General features: G+C 48.4%; 1 protein-coding gene across 2 annotated transcripts in view; it reads right to left on the minus strand.

Annotated features, from left to right (window-relative positions):
* The window catches only part of LOC130211054 (F-actin-uncapping protein LRRC16A), a 29613-nt gene that overhangs the window by 6318 nt on the left and 4343 nt on the right, over positions 1–18952 (minus strand). Inside the window, exons 6-36 of one of the 2 annotated variants that reach the window (XM_056441688.1) lie at positions 18543–18640; positions 18372–18442; positions 17792–17865; positions 14300–14375; positions 13960–14048; positions 13753–13847; positions 13049–13135; positions 12036–12139; positions 11179–11256; positions 11020–11096; positions 10763–10867; positions 10591–10660; positions 10425–10506; positions 10230–10329; positions 10099–10153; positions 9838–10010; positions 9228–9296; positions 9056–9149; positions 8882–8980; positions 8685–8813; positions 8221–8343; positions 7952–8127; positions 4334–4421; positions 4088–4246; positions 3933–3999; positions 2649–2881; positions 2362–2477; positions 1779–2226; positions 960–993; positions 693–854; positions 426–551 (exon numbers count right to left, since the gene is read on the minus strand). In XM_056441688.1, the coding sequence (XP_056297663.1) occupies positions 426–551; positions 693–854; positions 960–993; positions 1779–2226; positions 2362–2477; positions 2649–2881; positions 3933–3999; positions 4088–4246; positions 4334–4421; positions 7952–8127; positions 8221–8343; positions 8685–8813; positions 8882–8980; positions 9056–9149; positions 9228–9296; positions 9838–10010; positions 10099–10153; positions 10230–10329; positions 10425–10506; positions 10591–10660; positions 10763–10867; positions 11020–11096; positions 11179–11256; positions 12036–12139; positions 13049–13135; positions 13753–13847; positions 13960–14048; positions 14300–14375; positions 17792–17865; positions 18372–18442; positions 18543–18640 (3557 nt within the window). Of the gene's footprint in view, positions 1–425; positions 552–692; positions 868–959; positions 994–1778; positions 2227–2361; positions 2478–2648; positions 2882–3932; positions 4000–4087; positions 4247–4333; positions 4422–7951; positions 8128–8220; positions 8344–8684; positions 8814–8881; positions 8981–9055; positions 9150–9227; positions 9297–9837; positions 10011–10098; positions 10154–10229; positions 10330–10424; positions 10507–10590; positions 10661–10762; positions 10868–11019; positions 11097–11178; positions 11257–12035; positions 12140–13048; positions 13136–13752; positions 13848–13959; positions 14049–14299; positions 14376–17791; positions 17866–18371; positions 18443–18542; positions 18641–18952 lie in introns of those variants that run through there. The other variant, XM_056441770.1, reaches the window with a different exon arrangement.

The raw sequence follows: 18952 nt of genomic DNA on the forward strand, positions 1-18952 counted from the left end.
CCAGAGGAGTCGCCCCCTGGTGGTCAGGAGAGAGAATGCAGCTTCAACACATGAAGCATAGCCTTCTATACAACCAGAGGAGTCACCCCCTGGTGGTCTGGAGAGAGAGTGCAGCTTCAACACATGAAGCATAGCCTTCTATACAACCAGAGGAGTCGCCCCCTGGTGGTCTGGAGAGAGAATGCAGCTTCAACACATGAAGCATAGCCTTCTATACAACCAGAGGAGTCGCCCCCTGGTGGTTAGGAGAGAGAATGCAGCTTCAACACATGAAGCATAGCCTTCTATACAACCAGAGGAGTCGCCCCCTGGTGGTCAGGAGAGAGAATGCAGCTCTAACACATGAATCATTGCTACTATGTCTTCTACCAAAACAAGGAACCATGCTTTATAAAAGACGAGCCATATTCTCAGGAGATACCAACCGCCCAGTGGAGAGAGGGGTCCTGCAGAGCTGCTGCTCTCTCTCTCCTGCTCCGACGGCGCCCTCTTCAGGCGAGGAGCAGGAAGTGGTCCTTTGGCAGGTGATGTCGGAGCCTCAGCCGACTCCTCTGAGAAACAACCAAACAATGAATAGAGAATGAATACACATAATTAAACTCCTGGTTGGTGTGAGAAGACATTTGAACACATCTGTTCCCGTGCGAGTCGTTTCCAGATACTCAGTCTTCTGCATCCCACCCGTTGCTTACCGAAGGTGGAGGTGCCGCTCGGCCCGGGGACGGTCGGACTGGCAGGACTCAGGGGCCCAGAGCACCGCGGAGGTTTGGGGGTGACGCTGGGCGGTTTGGACCTGGGGGTCGGCTCCGGTCTGGACTCGTCGTCAGCGTCCGCTGGGACCACGAGACGGACGTCTGACACAGAGGTCAGGAGCCAGAACATGCAAATTGTCATCTATACATTTATATTAAACTGAAAAATGAAACTTTAGAACTATGGATAGAAATTCCCACTCTTACCTTTATCATTGTCCTGTAAGGATGACGACTCAGCCTGGAGTAAGAGAGAAGAGATCATTATATATATTAACTAAATACATACAATTGTGCAGAAGTTAAAATGTACAGATAAAATTGAACAAAAACAAAAAAATATATACATTTGTTGCAGAGAATTTCAAAATGTTTTAAATGTAATTCCACAACAGCAAATATATCACAATCAAATATTAAATAAAAGTTTGGTCATTGAGCATGTGAAAATATAAAAAGCATTTAAATAATAGACACAAATTATATATATTTGTATGTATATATATAAATAAATATATAAATATATATAAATAAATATATCTTTTAGGGCAGCACGGTGGCTCAGTGGTTAGCACTGTCGCCTCACAGCAAGAAGGCCCTGGGTTCGAATCCCGGTCGTTCCAGGTCCTTTCTGTGTGGAGTTTGCATGTTCTCCTCGTGTCTGCGTGGGTTTCCTCCGGGTACTCCGGTTTCCCCCACCATCATAAAGACATGCACCGCAGCCTCACCCCGGTCGTATGGATGTGAATGAATGTTGGTGGTGGCCGGAGGTGCTGATTGGCTGCCAGGCTTCCGTCAGTCTGCCCCAGGGCAGCTGTGGCTACTGATGTAGCTTACCACCACCGGGATGACTGTGTGTGTGTGACTACTGGACTCTGTAAAGCGACTTCGGGTGCCTTGAGAAGCGCTATATAAAATAAATGTTTATTATTATTATTATTTATTTATATATATATTTGTAATTTAAAAAAAACATTTTTACATGTATTTTATTTTTAGGAGTGTTGACCCTTTAGCTCCACCCACTTTCTTGACAGCCATTCTTTCCTGTCTGGCCTTCATCTCAGCCAGCAGGTCCATGCCCATCACGGGGACCCCGACATGGCGGAGAGCGTGGAGGTTCTCCTTCCTCTCCGCGTCCTCCTCCTCGGGAGGCTCGGCGGCGCTCGGCGAGGTCCCCGTTTCAGAATCCGTGTGGTCCCAGGACGCGGCCCTGCGGAGATCCTGGTGGGGCTCCGCCACAGAAACGGGGTTTCTCGCGGCAGCAGTGGGGGACGTCGGCGGCGTTTCCTCAGCCACCGGGGCGGCGGCGGGGGCGGGGTGGGGCGGCGGGGCGATGGAGGCGGCGCCGTGGCTCTTCTCCGAGCGGGACGTCCGGGATTTGATGAGGTTGAAGAAGCCGCTCTTTCTGGAGTCGTGTTTCTTGTCGGCTGCTTCCTGTGAGCTGGAGGACGGACTCCTCGCCGAGGGAAGGCTGGAGGAGAAGCACTTGAGTTAGTAGAAAGGAATCATCCGTTCACCAAACCGTACGAGCCGAGGACACGCCGCTTTACTCTGATGGATTCTGGGAGTTTATCCCTTCCACTTCAGCCTGAAGCTTCACTCTCACCGGAAGCTGAGCTTTATGACGTTCTTGGAGAAGAAGTCATCCAGGCCCTCGTCCAGCTTTCCCATGATGCCGTTCTGCTCGGCCTCCGGCGCCGTGGAGCTGCCGGTGGCTCTCCGCTAAAGAGACGAGACTCAGTTCAGGCGCATTCACACGACGCCGACATCGGAACACGGCTCATATGAGGCGTGTCAGGAGCGCTCATGCTGGATGTTAATCATGATGTCATCGCCGTGACTTGAGAAAAGACGACAACACTGAGAAGTAAACGGACGCCGAGGGGAACCTACGGCCGGCCGGCTCGGCCTGCTCCTCTTCCTGGGCTTGGGGCGGAGCTTGGTGTGGTGCTGCAGCAGCTCGTGCTCCACCGGCAGCAGCTCGCCCAGACAGAGCGGCTTGGCGTCCGTCGGAGGAGGGGGAGGGGGGAGGTCTCCGTGGGGGGCCGGAGGAAGAGGAGGAGGAGGAAGGTCCTCCACGTGGAGAGGAACCTCCTCCAGAGCCTTGTCCAGGTCAAACTCCATCTCTGTGGGTCCAGCAGTGAATAATGTTCAGTGAAGACGCACTGGACCCAATCTCACTTCTTATCTGGAACACGAACAAAGGATCTCAGACCACTTTTTTTTTTTAAAGAAAACATTTCAGTCGCAGTGAACCGATTGGTCGCTGACAATCAAGAAGGCGGGACTTATGTAACGTGAGGCTGAGAAAGACACCGGGAGCTGCAGAGCCCAGAGGAGCTCTTTGAGTGGCGCCGTTGATCCAATCCCCTCGAGGTCCAATGAAACCATTTCTCTCGTTCTCGAGACAATCCGACATGTCGTGGACAAACTTTACTTCAAATATCACGTCTCGACTGGAACAAGTTATCAAACGCCTTATTTAACCCTCCTGCGACCTTTGGGGTCAATTTGACCCCATTGAATGTTTAACATCTCTAAATAAATGAATGACATCATTTTGTTTGCTTCATATTTCATAACTTTTCCTAATTTATTGGGGAAAACTGGGAAAACATAAAATTCACACGATGATATGTTTTCAATGTCCTGAACACAACTCGTACGCATCGTGTTCTTTGGGCTCAATTTGACCCCAGTCACTGTCAAACATATAAGAAATATCAACTTTATTATTTATTTAAAGGCTATTTATGTAGTCAACAAACAAACATAAAGTACCTGACACTTAAACTTGGGAAAGAATATTATTTCTAATCATTTTCTGGAGTTTTTAATTGCTGGGGTCAAATTGACCCCAAGGGTAAAAACATGTGAGTAAATGTGAAGGTGACAGGAGGGTTAAGACGAATAAAAACTTAAAATTCACGAGAGAGATATGAACGGACGGATTCTACACTGTAGAACCACATTTGTTTTTGTTTTTTTCGCATCGAACCACAAAAACTCTTTGAGGAAGAAACGCCGACTCACTCCCACAGCACGGAGACAAAGGTCATGTGGAAGTGGAGCAGGAAACGAAGAGCAGAGCCAGAATGAGTCGAGACCAATGGATGATGTCTGTAGTATCAAAAAGTTTCTACTTTAAATGACGTTCTGTAACGTTCTGCCGCTCACCGAACGCCACGGAGACGGGTCGCAGCATCCGGACCAGAATACTCCTCCTCTTGGATCTAGGCGTCATCTGGGGAGCAAAACACGGATTATTAAGAAGCACGTGTTCTACCCAGCGACGTGAGGAGAGTGTGTGTGTCGTTTTGTGTGTTTCTCACAATGCTGCCGTCCAAGTCCTGCAGCCCGGGCTTCTGGTTCTGGTTCTGGTCCCGGGTCTGGCTCTGCTCTGGCTGCAGGACCGTCTCGTCCAGGACCTCCGTCTCCATCGGGGGCTCGTGGTGCAGCGGAGGCCGACTCTTCTGGACCACGTGTTCTCCCTGGAGACGAGAGGACGGAGAAGGGTGGGTGGACAGAAAAACAAGAACAGCAGAGAGAGAGAGAGAGAGAGAGAGAGAGAGACTAACCAGTGTGTGCTGAGATCTGGACAGAGACTCCAGGATCTCGTCCACGATGCGATCGGAAAGAAACGACGCCATGCTCAGCTTCACTTCGCTAGAAAGATTAAACAAAATAAAAACACAAGTATATTTTAGTGAGTCAAAGTTTAGTGAAACACTACCACTTTAGTCCACAGGGGGCGCCACAACTAACACTACCACTTTAGTCCACAGGGGGCGTCAGAACCACCACTACCACTTTAGTCCACAGGGGGCGCCACAACTAACACTACCACTTTAGTCCACAGGGGGCGTCAGAACCAACACTACCACTTTAGTCCACAGGGGGCGCCACAACCAACACTACCACTTTAGTCCACAGGGGGCGCCAGAACCAACACTACCACTTTAGTCCACAGGGGGCGCCAGAACCAACACTACCACTTTAGTCCACAGGGGAGCCAGAACCAACACTACCACTTTAGTCCACAGGGGGCGCCAGAACCAACACTACCACTTTAGTCCACAGGGGGCGCCAGAACCAACACTACCACTTTAGTCCACAGGGGGCGCCAGAACCAACACTACCACTTTAGTCCACAGGGGGCAGAACCAACACTACCACTTTAGTCCACAGGGGCGCCAGAACCAACACTACCACTTTAGTCCACAGGGGGCAGAACCAACACTACCACTTTAGTCCACAGGGGGCAGAACCAACACTACCACTTTAGTCCACAGGGGGCACCAGAACCAACACTACCACTTTAGTCCACAGGGGGCACCAGAACCAACACTACCACTTTAGTCCACAGGGGGCAGAACCAACACTACCACTTTAGTCCACAGGGGCACCAGAACCAACACTACCACTTTAGTCCACAGGGGCGCAGAACCAACACTACCACTTTAGTCCACAGGGGCACCAGAACCAACACTACCACTTTAGTCCACAGGGGCACCAGAACCAACACTACCACTTTAGTCCACAGGGGCCAGAACAAACACTACCACATTAGTCCACAGGGGAACCAGAACCAACACTACCACTTTAGTCCACAGGGGCCAGAACCAACACTACCACTTTAGTCCACAGGGGCACCAGAACCAACACTACCACTTTAGTCCACAGGGGCACCAGAACCAACACTACCACTTTAGTCCACAGGGGCCAGAACCAACACTACCACTTTAGTCCACAGGGGCACCAGAACCAACACTACCACTTTAGTCCACAGGGGCACCAGAACCAACACTACCACTTTAGTCCACAGGGGCACCAGAACCAACACTACCACTTTAGTCCACAGGGGCACCAGAACCAACACTACCACTTTAGTCCACAGGGGCAGAACCAACACTACCACTTTAGTCCACAGGGGCAGCAGAACCAACACTACCACTTTAGTCCACAGGGGCAGCAGAACCAACACTACCACTTTAGTCCACAGGGGCAGCAGAACCAACACTACCACTTTAGTCCACAGGGGCAGCAGAACCAACACTACCACTTTAGTCCACAGGGGCAGCAGAACCAACACTACCACTTTAGTCCACAGGGGCAGAACCAACACTACCACTTTAGTCCACAGGGGCACCAGAACCAACACTACCACTTTAGTCCACAGGGGCGCCAGAACCAACACTACCACTTTAGTCCACAGGGGCAGCAGAACCAACACTACCACTTTAGTCCACAGGGGCACCAGAACCAACACTACCACTTTAGTCCACAGGGCGCCAGAACCAACACTACCACTTTAGTCCACAGGGGCCAGAACCAACACTACCACTTTAGTCCACAGGGGCACAGAACCAACACTACCACTTTAGTCCACAGGGGCACCAGAACCAACACTACCACTTTAGTCCACAGGGGCACAGAACCAACACTACCACTTTAGTCCACAGGGGCGCCAGAACCAACACTACCACTTTAGTCCACAGGGGCACCAGAACCAACACTACCACTTTAGTCCACAGGGGCACCAGAACCAACACTACCACTTTAGTCCACAGGGGCACCAGAACCAACACTACCACTTTAGTCCACAGGGGCCAGAACCAACACTACCACTTTAGTCCACAGGGGCAGCAGAACCAACACTACCACTTTAGTCCACAGGGGCACCAGAACCAACACTACCACTTTAGTCCACAGGGGCAGCAGAACCAACACTACCACTTTAGTCCACAGGGGCAGCAGAACCAACACTACCCCTTTAGTCCACAGGGGCACCAGAACCAACACTACCACTTTAGTCCACAGGGGCACCAGAACCAACACTACCACTTTAGTCCACAGGGGCAGCAGAACCAACACTACCACTTTAGTCCACAGGGGCAGCAGAACCAACACTACCACTTTAGTCCACAGGGGCACCAGAACCAACACTACCACTTTAGTCCACAGGGGCACCAGAACCAACACTACCACTTTAGTCCACAGGGGCGTCAGAACCAACACTACCACTTTAGTCCACAGGGGGCAGCAGAACCAACACTACTACTTTAGTCCACAGGGGGCACCAGAACCAACACTACCACTTTAGTCCACAGGGGGCACCAGAACCAACACTACCACTTTAGTCCACAGGGGGCACCAGAACCAACACTACCACTTTAGTCCACAGGGGCAGCAGAACCAACACTACCACTTTAGTCCACAGGGGGCAGCAGAACCAACACTACCACTTTAGTCCACAGGGGGCAGCAGAACCAACACTACCACTTTAGTCCACAGGGGGCGCCAGAACCAACACTACCACTTTAGTCCACAGGGGGCGCCAGAACCAACACTACCACTTTAGTCCACAGGGGGCGCCAGAACCAACACTACCACTTTAGTCCACAGGGGGCACCAGAACCAACACTACCACTTTAGTCCACAGGGGGCGCCACAACCAACACTACCACTTTAGTCCACAGGGGGCGCCACAACCAACACTACCACTTTAGTCCACAGGGGGCACCAGAACCAACACTACTACTTTAGTCCACAGGGGGCGCCACAACCAACACTACCACTTTAGTCCACAGGGGGCGCCACAACCAACACTACCACTTTAGTCCACAGGGGGCAGCAGAACCAACACTACCACTTTAGTCCACAGGGGGCACCAGAACCAACACTACCACTTTAGTCCACAGGGGGCAGCAGAACCAACACTACCACTTTAGTCCACAGGGGCACAGAACCAACACTACCACTTTAGTCCACAGGGGCACCAGAACCAACACTACCACTTTAGTCCACAGGGGCAGCAGAACCAACACTACCACTTTAGTCCACAGGGGCACAGAACCAACACTACCACTTTAGTCCACAGGGGGCACCAGAACCAACACTACCACTTTAGTCCACAGGGGGCACCAGAACCAACACTACCACTTTAGTCCACAGGGGGCGTCAGAACCATCACTACCACTTTAGTCCACAGGGGGCACCAGAACCAACACTACCACTTTAGTCCACAGGGGGCGCCAGAACCAACACTACCACTTTAGTCCACAGGGGGCACCAGAACCAACACTACCACTTTAGTCCACAGGGGGCACCAGAACCAACACTACCACTTTAGTCCACAGGGGGCGCCAGAACAACACTACCACTTTAGTCCACAGGGGGCGCCACATCACACACACCTGATCTTGTTGATGATGTCGACCCCGGACTGCTCCAGCAGCGTCGTGGTGATGAAGCTGCGAGGGACCGTCATCCTCCCGGCGCCAGCCTTCAGCAGCTCCTGGCGAAGGCTGCTCCTCTTCATCACGTGGGGACACAGGCCCTCGGCAGCGTCCACCATGGACACCAGCATTGTCTGGGGTGGGAGGGAGGGGCGGGGGGGTGGAAGGGGAGGAGTTAGCAGAGTTTCGAACATCGGTCCGAAGTTGGTGTTCGAGCAGCTCGGTACCTGCAGCTGCTCGTCGATGACCCTCGAGACGTCTCCGGCCATCGACTCCAGCTTGTCCTCGATGGCGCCGACGCACGCTCCGCTGGACCCGGCACTCTTCAGGTAGTGCAGGTTGGGGAGCAGCTGGAGAGAGAGAGAGAGAGAGAGAGTTCTTTATCCCAGGTATTTTACTTAACATTTTTAGTGCTTACGGTTTAAAATCTATCTTCTTGAGCCAAAACATGAAATGCAAAAGCAGATTTATTTAATTATGTATAGTCAAGTTCAGGATTAAAGTTATTGTGAGGAACTTTTACTCTGTGTGTGTTCTGGTGCCCTCTGTGGACTAAAGTGGTCGTGTTGGTTCTGGTACCCCCTGTGGACTAAAGTGGTAGTGTTGGTTCTGGTGCCCCCTGTGGACTAAAGTGGTAGTGTTGGTTCTGGTGCCCCCTGTGGACTAAAGTGGTAGTGTCATGTCTTCTTACTTTCTTGGAGTTCCTGGCGTCCTTCATGAAGTTTTCGGCCACCTTCACGTCCTCCTGGACCGAGCTGGTCTCTGTGAACCTCAGAGAGTTCAGGTGGTCCTGCACCTTGACGCAAATCATGTCCATCATCTGCTCCACAGAGAGGTCAGAGGTCAGCCGGTGGACGTGTGTGTGTGTGTGTGTGTGTGTGTTCCTGCCTGCTGCGTGGTGGTGGTGACGATCCCCTGCTGCAGCCGGTACGCCTGCTCCTGGAGGTATTTGCGCGTCTCGTGGTTCCTCAGCAGGAACTGCTCCATCTGCATCACAACACACACAGCGTGACGCGAGAAGAACTGAAGGCCCTGAACACAACACGGTGGAGGCTACGCGACCTTGAGCAGGGCCTCCTCCGTCTTCTCCGGGCTCGCCTTCAGTGCCTGAGCGGCGTCCATGATGGGAATAGGCATGAAGCGAATGGTGTGGTTCCTGGAAACAGTCCATCATACCAGAGCGCGGTGAGGGCGGAGCTTAAGGCAACAACCAGTCATGTGACCTCATACCTACTTCTCCATAGCGGAGGCGACGTCCTGTAGGCCCTGAGGACTGATGTTGTTCCTGTCCCACAGGATGGTCCTGAAGACCAGAAGAACAAGAACCAAGCTTTAACTCATGAAGCATAGACTTCTATACAACCAGAGGAGCCGCCCCCTGGTGGTCAGGAGAGAGAATGCAACTTTAACACATGAAACATAGACTTCTATACAACCAGAGGAGTCGCCCCCTGGTGGTCAGGGGAGAGAATGCAGCTTTAACACATGAAGCATAGACTTCTATACAACCAGAGGAGTCGCCCCCTGGTGGTCAGGAGAAAGAATGCAGCTTTAACACATGAAGCATAGACTTCTATACAACCAGAGGAGTCGCCCCCTGGTGGTCAGGGGAGAGAATGCAGCTTTAACACATGAAGCATAGACTTCTATACAACCAGAGGAGTCGCCCCCTGGTGGTCAGGAGAAAGAATGGAGCTTTAACACATGAAGCATAGACTTCTATACAACCAGAGGAGCCCCCTGGTGGTCAGGAGAAATAATGCAGCTTTAACACATGAAGCATAGACTTCTATACAACCAGAGGAGCCCCCTGGTGGTCAGGAGAAAGAATGCAGCTTTCACACCTGAGTTTGGTGTTGATCTGCAGGGCCTTGGCCAGCATCTTGGCCCCCATGTCCCCCATGGAGTTCCCACTGATGTCCAGCCTGGTCAGGGAGGTGTTGCTGCCCAGCGCATTGAGGACGATGGACAGGTCGGTCTTCAGCTTGGAGTCGGCCAGCGACAGCGAGATCAGCGGCTGCGGCGGAAACGATGAATGCATCAGCACCACGTAAAAGGAGGAAGTGACGGGTAACAAGAAGGAGACGCAGAGAAGTTCCACTCACCGACTCCTCCTCCTGGATCATGTGAACCAGGTTGTCCAGGACGTGAGAAACGTTCCTGGGGGGAAAGTTACTCCACAATTACAAAACACCCCGTCGACCGACTGACGTCTGTGACTTTGTGCGTCACCCACTTGGACTTGATGTTGTTGAAGTTCTTGCCCAGCGACAGGTGTCTGATGGAGCGGTTCTTGGCCAGCCAGACCAGCAGGGTGCTCAGATCCAGGTCCAGACCTGAAAGGGGAGGAAACACAAGAACGTGAACAACCGGCCGAGTGGGGGGGGGGGGGGTCAAGACGAAGGCTCCGAGTCCAGAACACGCTCTCCACCGTTGTCTGAGATGTCCAGACTGGAGATGTTGGGGATCTCGGCCACGCAGCCCTCCAGGATCTGAGAGCCTCCAGAACCCAGCTGAGGGCGAAAGAGAGAGAGACGGATCTCGAGTGCTGGTCTAGTTCTGAGGGGTTCCTGGAGGTCCGCGTGGGGGGGTCCTACCTCGCAGCAGCTGAGGTCCAGAGACACGTCACTGAGATTCGGGTTGCAGCCGAGTCCGAGGAGCAGCGCTCTGCCGACAGAGAGGTCACCGGGTCACCAGGTCATCAGACAGCAGCTCAGGAGAAGTGATGGTTCATATTTATCTGCTCAGGCGGGTCGGAGGTCTTCTCACTTCAGGGCCTCCGGAGGCAGCCGGGTCCCCGACAGGCTGACGCTGCTCAGGGCCCGAGCCTCGCTGAAGAACTGCTTGAAGGACGGAGAGACTTCTCTACACTTCCTGTGAGGAGGCACATTCAGGGGGAAAGGGAGCAACTCCTCGTTACACAATTAAACTATATTTAAACTACATTTAAACTACATTTAAACTTCATTTAAACTTCATGTAAATGGTGACGTCTAGATGAAATCGGGGTGGATTTAATGACCGACCTGTGGGAGAAGACCGACTTCGACATGTTGAAGACGGAGAGGTGCTTCAAAGATCCTCTGAGCAGAGACGCACACACCTAAAGAAAAGAGAAACCCAACAACACGAAGCTGAACTTCATCAGAACCAAAACCAGGTCCAGGTCCAGGTGTTCGTCTCACCGGCTCCACGGAGCAGTCGCTGTTGGACAGGTCCAGGGTCTCCAGGTGGTTGGGCTGACTCAGGAAAGCGTGCAGGTTCTGCACAGAGAGAAGAACCACAGCAGAGAACCTGTGAGACCTGGAACCCGTGAGACCTGGAACCCATGAGACCTGGAACCCATGAGACCTGGAACCCGTGAGACCTGGAACCCGTGAGACCTGGAACCCGTGAGACCTGGAACCCATGAGGCCTGGAACCCATGAGACCTGGAACCCATGAGACCTGGAACCCCTGAGACCTGGAACCCATGAGACCTGGAACCCATGAGGCCTGGAACCCATGAGACCTGGAACCCCTGAGACCTGGAACCCATGAGGCCTGGAACCCATGAGGCCTGGAACCCGTGAGACCTGGAACCCATGAGGCCTGGAACCCGTGAGACCTGGAACCCATGAGGCCTGGAACCCATGAGACCTGGAACCCCTGAGACCTGGAACCCCTGAGACCTGGAACCCGTGAGACCTGGAACCCCTGAGACCTGGAACCCCTGAGACCTGGAAACCGTGAGACCTGGAACCCGTGAGACCTGGAACCCGTGAGACCTGGAACCCGTGAGACCTGGAACCCGTGAGACCTGGAACCCGTGAGACCTGGAACCCATGAGGCCTGGAACCCATGAGATCTGGAACCCCTGAGACCTGGAACCCGTGAGACCTGGAACCCGTGAGACCTGGAACCCGTGAGACCTGGAACCCCTGAGACCTGGAACCCGTGAGACCTGGAACCCGTGAGACCTGGAACCTGTGAGACCTGGAACCCGTGAGACCTGGAACCCATGAGACCTGGAACCACCAGGAGGAGAAGCCGGGCTGCGTACCGGCAGGTCGTCGCCTCGGAGAGAGTTCCCCGACAGGTCCAGGTGCACGAGGGCGGCGGCCACCGACGGGTTGGCGGCGAGGGCCTGACACAGGATGTTCACACCTGGAGGAAAGGAGTACTGGTTTATGTTTAGGGAACAGGAGTACCAGGGAACATTTAGGGAACAAAGGTACTTGTTAATGTTTAGGGAACAGGAGTACCAGGGAACATTTAGGGAACAAATGTACTTGTTTATGTTTAGGGAACAGGAATACCAGGGAACATTTAGGGAACAAAGGTACTTGTTTATCTTTAGGGAACACAAGTACTAGGTAACATTTAGGGAACAAAAGTACTTGTTTATTTTACTAAAGTACTTGTTCGTGTTAATTGAACAAAAGTGTGTTTTAATGTTTAGGGAACAATAGTACCTGTTTATTGTACACGAGTACTTGTTTACTGAATACAAGTACTAGTTTATGTTTATGGAACAAAAGTATTATAATTATTTTACTAAAGTACTTGTTAATGTTTAGGGAACTAAAGTACTATGTAATGTTTATGGACCAAAAGTACTTGTTTATATTTAGGGAACAAAGGTACTTGTTTATGTTTAGGGAACAAAAGTATTTGTTTATTTTACTAAAGTTTATGTTTAGGAAACTAAAGTACTTGTTTATTTTATGAAAGTACTTGTTTATGTTTAGGAAACTGAAGTACTTGTTTATGTTTAGGAAACTAAAGTACTTGTTTATGTTTAGGGAACAGGAGTACTTGTTTATTGTATACACATACTTGATTATGTTTAGGGAAAACGAATACTTGTTTATTTTACTAAAGTACTTGTTTAAGTTTAGGGAACTGAAGTACTTTCGTAGTTTATTGGATACACATACTTGATTATGTTTAAGGAAAACAAGTACTTGTTTATCTTACTAAAGTACTAGTTTATGTTTAGGGAACAAGAGTTCTCGTCTGTTGTACAAAGGTATTTGTTAATGTTTGCTTGAAGTTCATCTGACTGCGTCTCACCTTTAGGGGACAAGGAGGTCCTGGAGAGGTTCAGGTGCTTCAGGCCCATGGGAAGTTTGGCGAGTTGAGCACTCAGAGCGGAAACACCTGTAGGAACACACACACACAAACACACTCACACACACACACAAACACACACACACAAACACACTCACACACACACACACACAAGAGCTGAGCGTCTGCTCCTGCATGGCCACCAGAGGGCGCACAGCATCACCTCTGAGGCTCGTTGAGAGTTCACAGTATAAAGGTTACTACGGGGTTATTCCTCTCCTCCAATCACGAGCCAGCATTCGCCCAATGCAAAAGCATCGCCGGCCAATCAGCACGTGCCTCCCCGTCACCCTGAACTCTTCTACGGCGTGGGAGCGTCAGGCCTCCTGTGCTCGTAGAACTAGGGTTACTAGCGTAACCTAAACCCACACAGGCTCCGCCCTCTACTGGACTCTGAGTGGAGTGGGTGGAGCCACACCCGGCCCAGGTAAGACGTAACTGAACTGGGTGGAGGAGGCTCGTGATTGGAGGAGAGGATTACCCCGAGAGTCTATAGGGGGCGGAGCCTGTGAGTTAGAATGGGCCTCATCATGAAGAACATATCCCCCGATCTGTTTTAAGGACGTATACATGACCCATAAGAGTGTGAAAGCCTGTCGACACAATAGAAACGGAGTGTGTGTGTGTGTGTGTGTGTGTGCGCTGACCTTTGTCCTCCAGGGAGTTGTTGCTCAGGTTGAGTGTGTGCAGCGTGGAGGCCGGGTTGTAGGACAGCGCGCTGGCCAGCTTCTGAGCAAAATCACTGGAGAGGAGACAAGAAACAACAACCGGGGAGTGATGATGTCATACTTCCTCACACACACACACAAGGTATCCTGAAGGAACTGTAGTGTATCATTGGGTTGACCTCTGACCTCTTGAGTCCAGTGTTGTCCAGCAGCAGCTCCTCCAGCCGGCTGGACCGGGACACCACCTTCAAGATCTGGTCACAGATATCAGTGGACTGGAGGACACACACACACACACGGACACACACGGACACACACACAAAGAGACAGACAGACACACACAGAAAGAGACAGACACACACACAAAGAGACAGACACACACAGAAAGAGACAGACACACACGGACACACGGACACACACACACACAGACGTCATAAAACTGTTTCTACAGTCTACATATTGGATTTGCATTAGTTTGTATTTGTGTTAGTCTCGTCGTTCTGTAGGTTGTTGTTGCCATGGTTACCAGTCTGTAGTCCTTGGTGGAGACCTTCGTGAACCACGGGTTGAACTCCAGCGCTGCGATGATCGCCACCAGATCCCTGAGGAGTACGCTGCTATGTCATTGTGTTATTAATGATATGTTATAATGCTATTAGTTTATTAATGATATGTTATTATGCTATTAGTTCATTAATGATATGTTATTATGCTATTAGTTTATTAATGATATGTTACTATGTTATTGTGTTATTAATGATATGTTTTTATGTTTTAGTTTATTAATGATATGTTATTATGCTATTAGTTTATTAATGATATGTTATTATGTTATTGTGTTATTAATGATATGTTATTATTAGGGCTGGGCACGTTAACGCGTTAATCTTGCGTTAACGCATCAATTAATTAACGCCGACAATTATTTTATCGCGCGTTAACGCAGGTTTTATTATTTATTTCATTTTTGTAAAAGTGTGTTGCTCACAGGCTTTTATTTTGTAAAAGTCTGCTACTGATTGCTGCGGAACCGGAAATGAAAGTCATTCGCGGTTTAACAAACATGGAGAATCTCAACAAATGACGGCAGGTATGAGACGCCCTCGAGACACACATCACACGGAGAATACACGAGCTGGATGAAAGGAGAGGACTGCAAAGCGACAGCTTCACAACGTGCTGCTGCTCTCTGGGGACGACTGGACATCGGGGGACCAGACGTCCTCTTTCCCCGGACATGTCCTGCTTTTGAGACCTAACAAATGCGTCCGGCAGGGATTCCAAAAACGTCGGGATTTTGCTTCGTCTGATATTTGTGTTTCTCTGGGTTTTAACAAACTAGTATTTACCCCTTACAAGTTTTGGAAATGGTATCTCCCTTACGTTCCACCTTCTTGCGTGAGCTGACAGAATAGAGAGCAGTCATTGGTCGACCGATCTCAGGGTTGCCAGATACACAATAATTATCCTCCAAATACAACCATGTTGAGCCTTTGGTACGATACTTCACCATCTCCAACCTGGCAACACGGAGCACCTCGCCGCCTCCACTAGTTCATTGTTGTTTGTGCTATAAACTCCTCCCAGCGCCGCCGCTCCCATAGCGCACTACGCGCTGTGGGAGGGCACCACGTCCTGAGGGGGCTCCACAAAATAGGCAACTAAAGGAGAGGAGAGACATTCTGCTGAAACGTGCGCGGGACACTTGACTGGAGTTGCACAGCAGTGGAATGTGTCAAATAAAGTCACCACACTGAGCAGATAGAGCACCAGAGATGATCGCTGCTGCCAGACGACTGCCTTTGATCATGTCCCTGCTTCAGTCTCCAGCGTTCTGTCACAGTGTCTCTGCATAACTGCGTTGGACAATGTCCTGACAGATTTTATGGCACTTTAGTTCATATGGCAGAACATTTAAAATAAGTGTCAAGTTCTAGGAATTGACAAACTGCACTGAAAGTGTTTTCTGGTGTCTCACTCTAACAGGGACAACACATGTTATGGCACTTTCATTCATATGGCAGAACATTTAAAATAGAAGTGCGCTATACACTACTTTTGAATCAATTATTGGATTTTGCGCATACAAATGCGATTAATCGTGATTAATCGTGATTAATCAGGGAAATCATGCGATTAATCGCGATTAAAAATTGTAATCGTTGCCCAGCCCTAGTTATTATGTTATTGTGTTATTAATAGGGCTGTGAAACGATTAAAATTTTTAATCGGATTAATCACAGGTTTTTGTGGATTAATCATGATTAATCACATATTACCGATATTCTCGGTATATTTTGTGAGAACATAGAGATTTATGACAAAAGACGGATATATACATTTATACATTCTTCTATACAATGGTGCTGCAACTCAGCAGTTATTTAGCAGTTTTCTTCCATATGGAACATTAATACATCTTCATCCTAAACAGAATGTTTAACCCTCCTGTTACCTTTCGGGTCAATTTGACCCCATTCAATGTTTAATGTCGGTGTTCTTTGGGGTCAATTTGACCCCAGGCTGTTTTTCACTGTGTCAAACATATCAGAAATATCAACTTTTTTTTTATTTAAAGGGCTATTTAGGTAGTCAACAAACAAACATAAAGTACCTCACACTTAAACTTGGGAAACAATATTAATTCTAATAATTTTCTGGAGGTTTTAATTGCTGGGGTCAAATTGACCCCGAGGGTAAAATATGTTCGTAAATGTAAAGGTAACAGGAGGGTTAAACAGAGCATTTTTCTCTTGTTTATCAACCATTAACTCCACCATGATACAATCTAAAGGTGGACAGATTGACAAGTGACTTTTTTTTTGCGCGGTCCCGGTGCGCCCGGAGGGAGCCCGGTGGCGCGCCAGTCGGAGATCGATAAGTGTTAACGCAACGAAGAGACAGAAATGACATGCTGCTGTGGAGATACGATCAACAACAGACGTTTAGTTTAATAAAAGAACAAAGACGTGCTCTAGAGAACATGTCAGGGGCGGGCCAATCTCTTTAATGTCATGCGATCTACCAACACTACGCCGCGATCGACTGGCAGGTCGCGATCGACGTGTTGAGACCCTGATCTACAGGAAGTAAAAGTCGTAACAAGGTTTCCGGAGGTGAACCTGCGGAAGGATCATTACCGATGAACAGACCGTCTGCATGAGAGCGGACAGAGTTCAGATTGAAGTGGTGGATTGGAAGCTCATTTTGCAAGTGACTTTTTTTCCGTCCCGACGACCAACAACAGACGGATTGGAAGCTCATTCTGCGCATGCGTTAAATGCGTAAAAAAAAAAACTAGTTAAACCTGTAATTGAATTAACTGAGTTAACGCGTTATTTTTCACAGCACTAGTTATTAATGATATGTTATTATGCTATTAGTTTATTAATGATATGTTACTATGTTATTAATGATATGTTACTATGTTATTAATGATATGTTACTATGTTATTATGTTATTAATGATGTGTTATTATGCTATCGTGTTATTAATGATATGTTATTGTGTTATTGTGTTATTAATGATATGTTATTATGCTATTAGTTTATTAATGATATGTTATTATGCTATTAGTTTATTAATGATATGTTATTATGTTATTAATGATGTGTTATTATGCTATCGTGTTATTAATGATATGTTATTGTGTTATTGTGTTATTAATGATATGTTATTATGCTATTAGTTTATTAATGATATGTTATTATGCTATTAGTTTATTAATGATATGTTATTATGTTATTAATGATATGTTATTATGCTATTAGTTTATTTATGATATGTTACTATGTTATTATGTTATTAATGATATGTTACTATGTTATGTTATTAATGATATTATGTTATTATGTTATTGTGTTATTAATGATATGTTATTGTGTTATTAATGATATGTTATTATGCTATTAGTTTATTAATGATATGTTACTATGTTATTATGTTATTAATGATATGTTACTATGTTATTATGTTATTAATGATGTGTTATTAATGGTGTGTGTGTGATGAGCTCACCTGTTCTCCAGGTGGATGAAGTCCTGCAGGTTGAGCTCTCGGGTGTCCTGAGTGAGATAGATGGTGTCCACGTCCTAGAGGGGAGGGGGGGAGAGGGGCGTGGCTTCACAACGCTGCGTTCAGGGACATTACGAATCACTAAACTCCACAAGAAGAAGAAGAGAAACACGAGAGGATAAAAAGTCAAAAGAGGTGAAAGGAAGCAGAAGCAGGTGAATAAAGGAGAGGAAGCTTTAGATCTGAGCAGGTGAAGGAGGAGAAGCAGAGAAAAGTGTTTTTAAATTAAAATAAAATGAATAAAATAAATAAAATAAATAAAATAAATAAATTTAAAACATTTAACAAATTAAATTTTTTAAATTAAAACAAATTGCATTTAAATAATGTAAATAAATAAATAAAAATACACAATATTTTTAAAATATTAAAAATCTATACATATCTTTTATTATGAAATAAAATGACAAATAAAATCTAAAATTTCTTTTTTTAAATAATCTAAAAAAAACGTAAAAACAGGAAGCAGAAGATATTTTCAGAAGACAAACAATAAATAAATATATTCCGCCTTGGCACCGACCCATTGGACCTCCTCCCTGTAGGGCAGACCCAGGTGGTCACACACACACCAGTACTGGAGAGAAAAGCCGCCTGCAAGAGAGTCAACACGACAACGTTCATCACTTCCTGTCACTTCCTGTCACTTCCTGTCACGTCCGGAGCGTGACACTCTTTCTACGCCTCGGTTTACCGCACGGTCCCAGGTCCGCGGAGCCCGGCTGGTCCCAGACGGCCTGCAGGGACGTGGTCCTCTCCGGGGGCTTCAGGACCAGCTTCTTCATCGCCTTGCTTCCTTACGGGGAGAGGAGGAGGAGGAGGAGGAGGAGGAGGAGGAAGAGGAGGAAGAGGAGGAGGAGACGGAGGAGAATCATACCTGACACTATTATTAGTATCCTCGTGGACTCATACCGTCTTTCTTTCACTCTAAAACAACTCTCACGAAGTCAGTGATGACTTTTAGTTTTGAAGGTTGCTTCCTGTCTGCTTCCTGTCTCCTTACCATCGCCTTCCTGTCCCATTCCCATCTCCTTCCTGTCTCCTTCCTGCCCCCTTCCCATCAACTTCGCGTCTGCTTCCTGTCCCCTTCCCGTCTCCTTCCTG

This window comes from Pseudoliparis swirei, chromosome 1 (assembly GCF_029220125.1).
Source record: "Pseudoliparis swirei isolate HS2019 ecotype Mariana Trench chromosome 1, NWPU_hadal_v1, whole genome shotgun sequence".
NCBI classification, from domain to species: domain Eukaryota; kingdom Metazoa; phylum Chordata; class Actinopteri; order Perciformes; family Liparidae; genus Pseudoliparis; species Pseudoliparis swirei.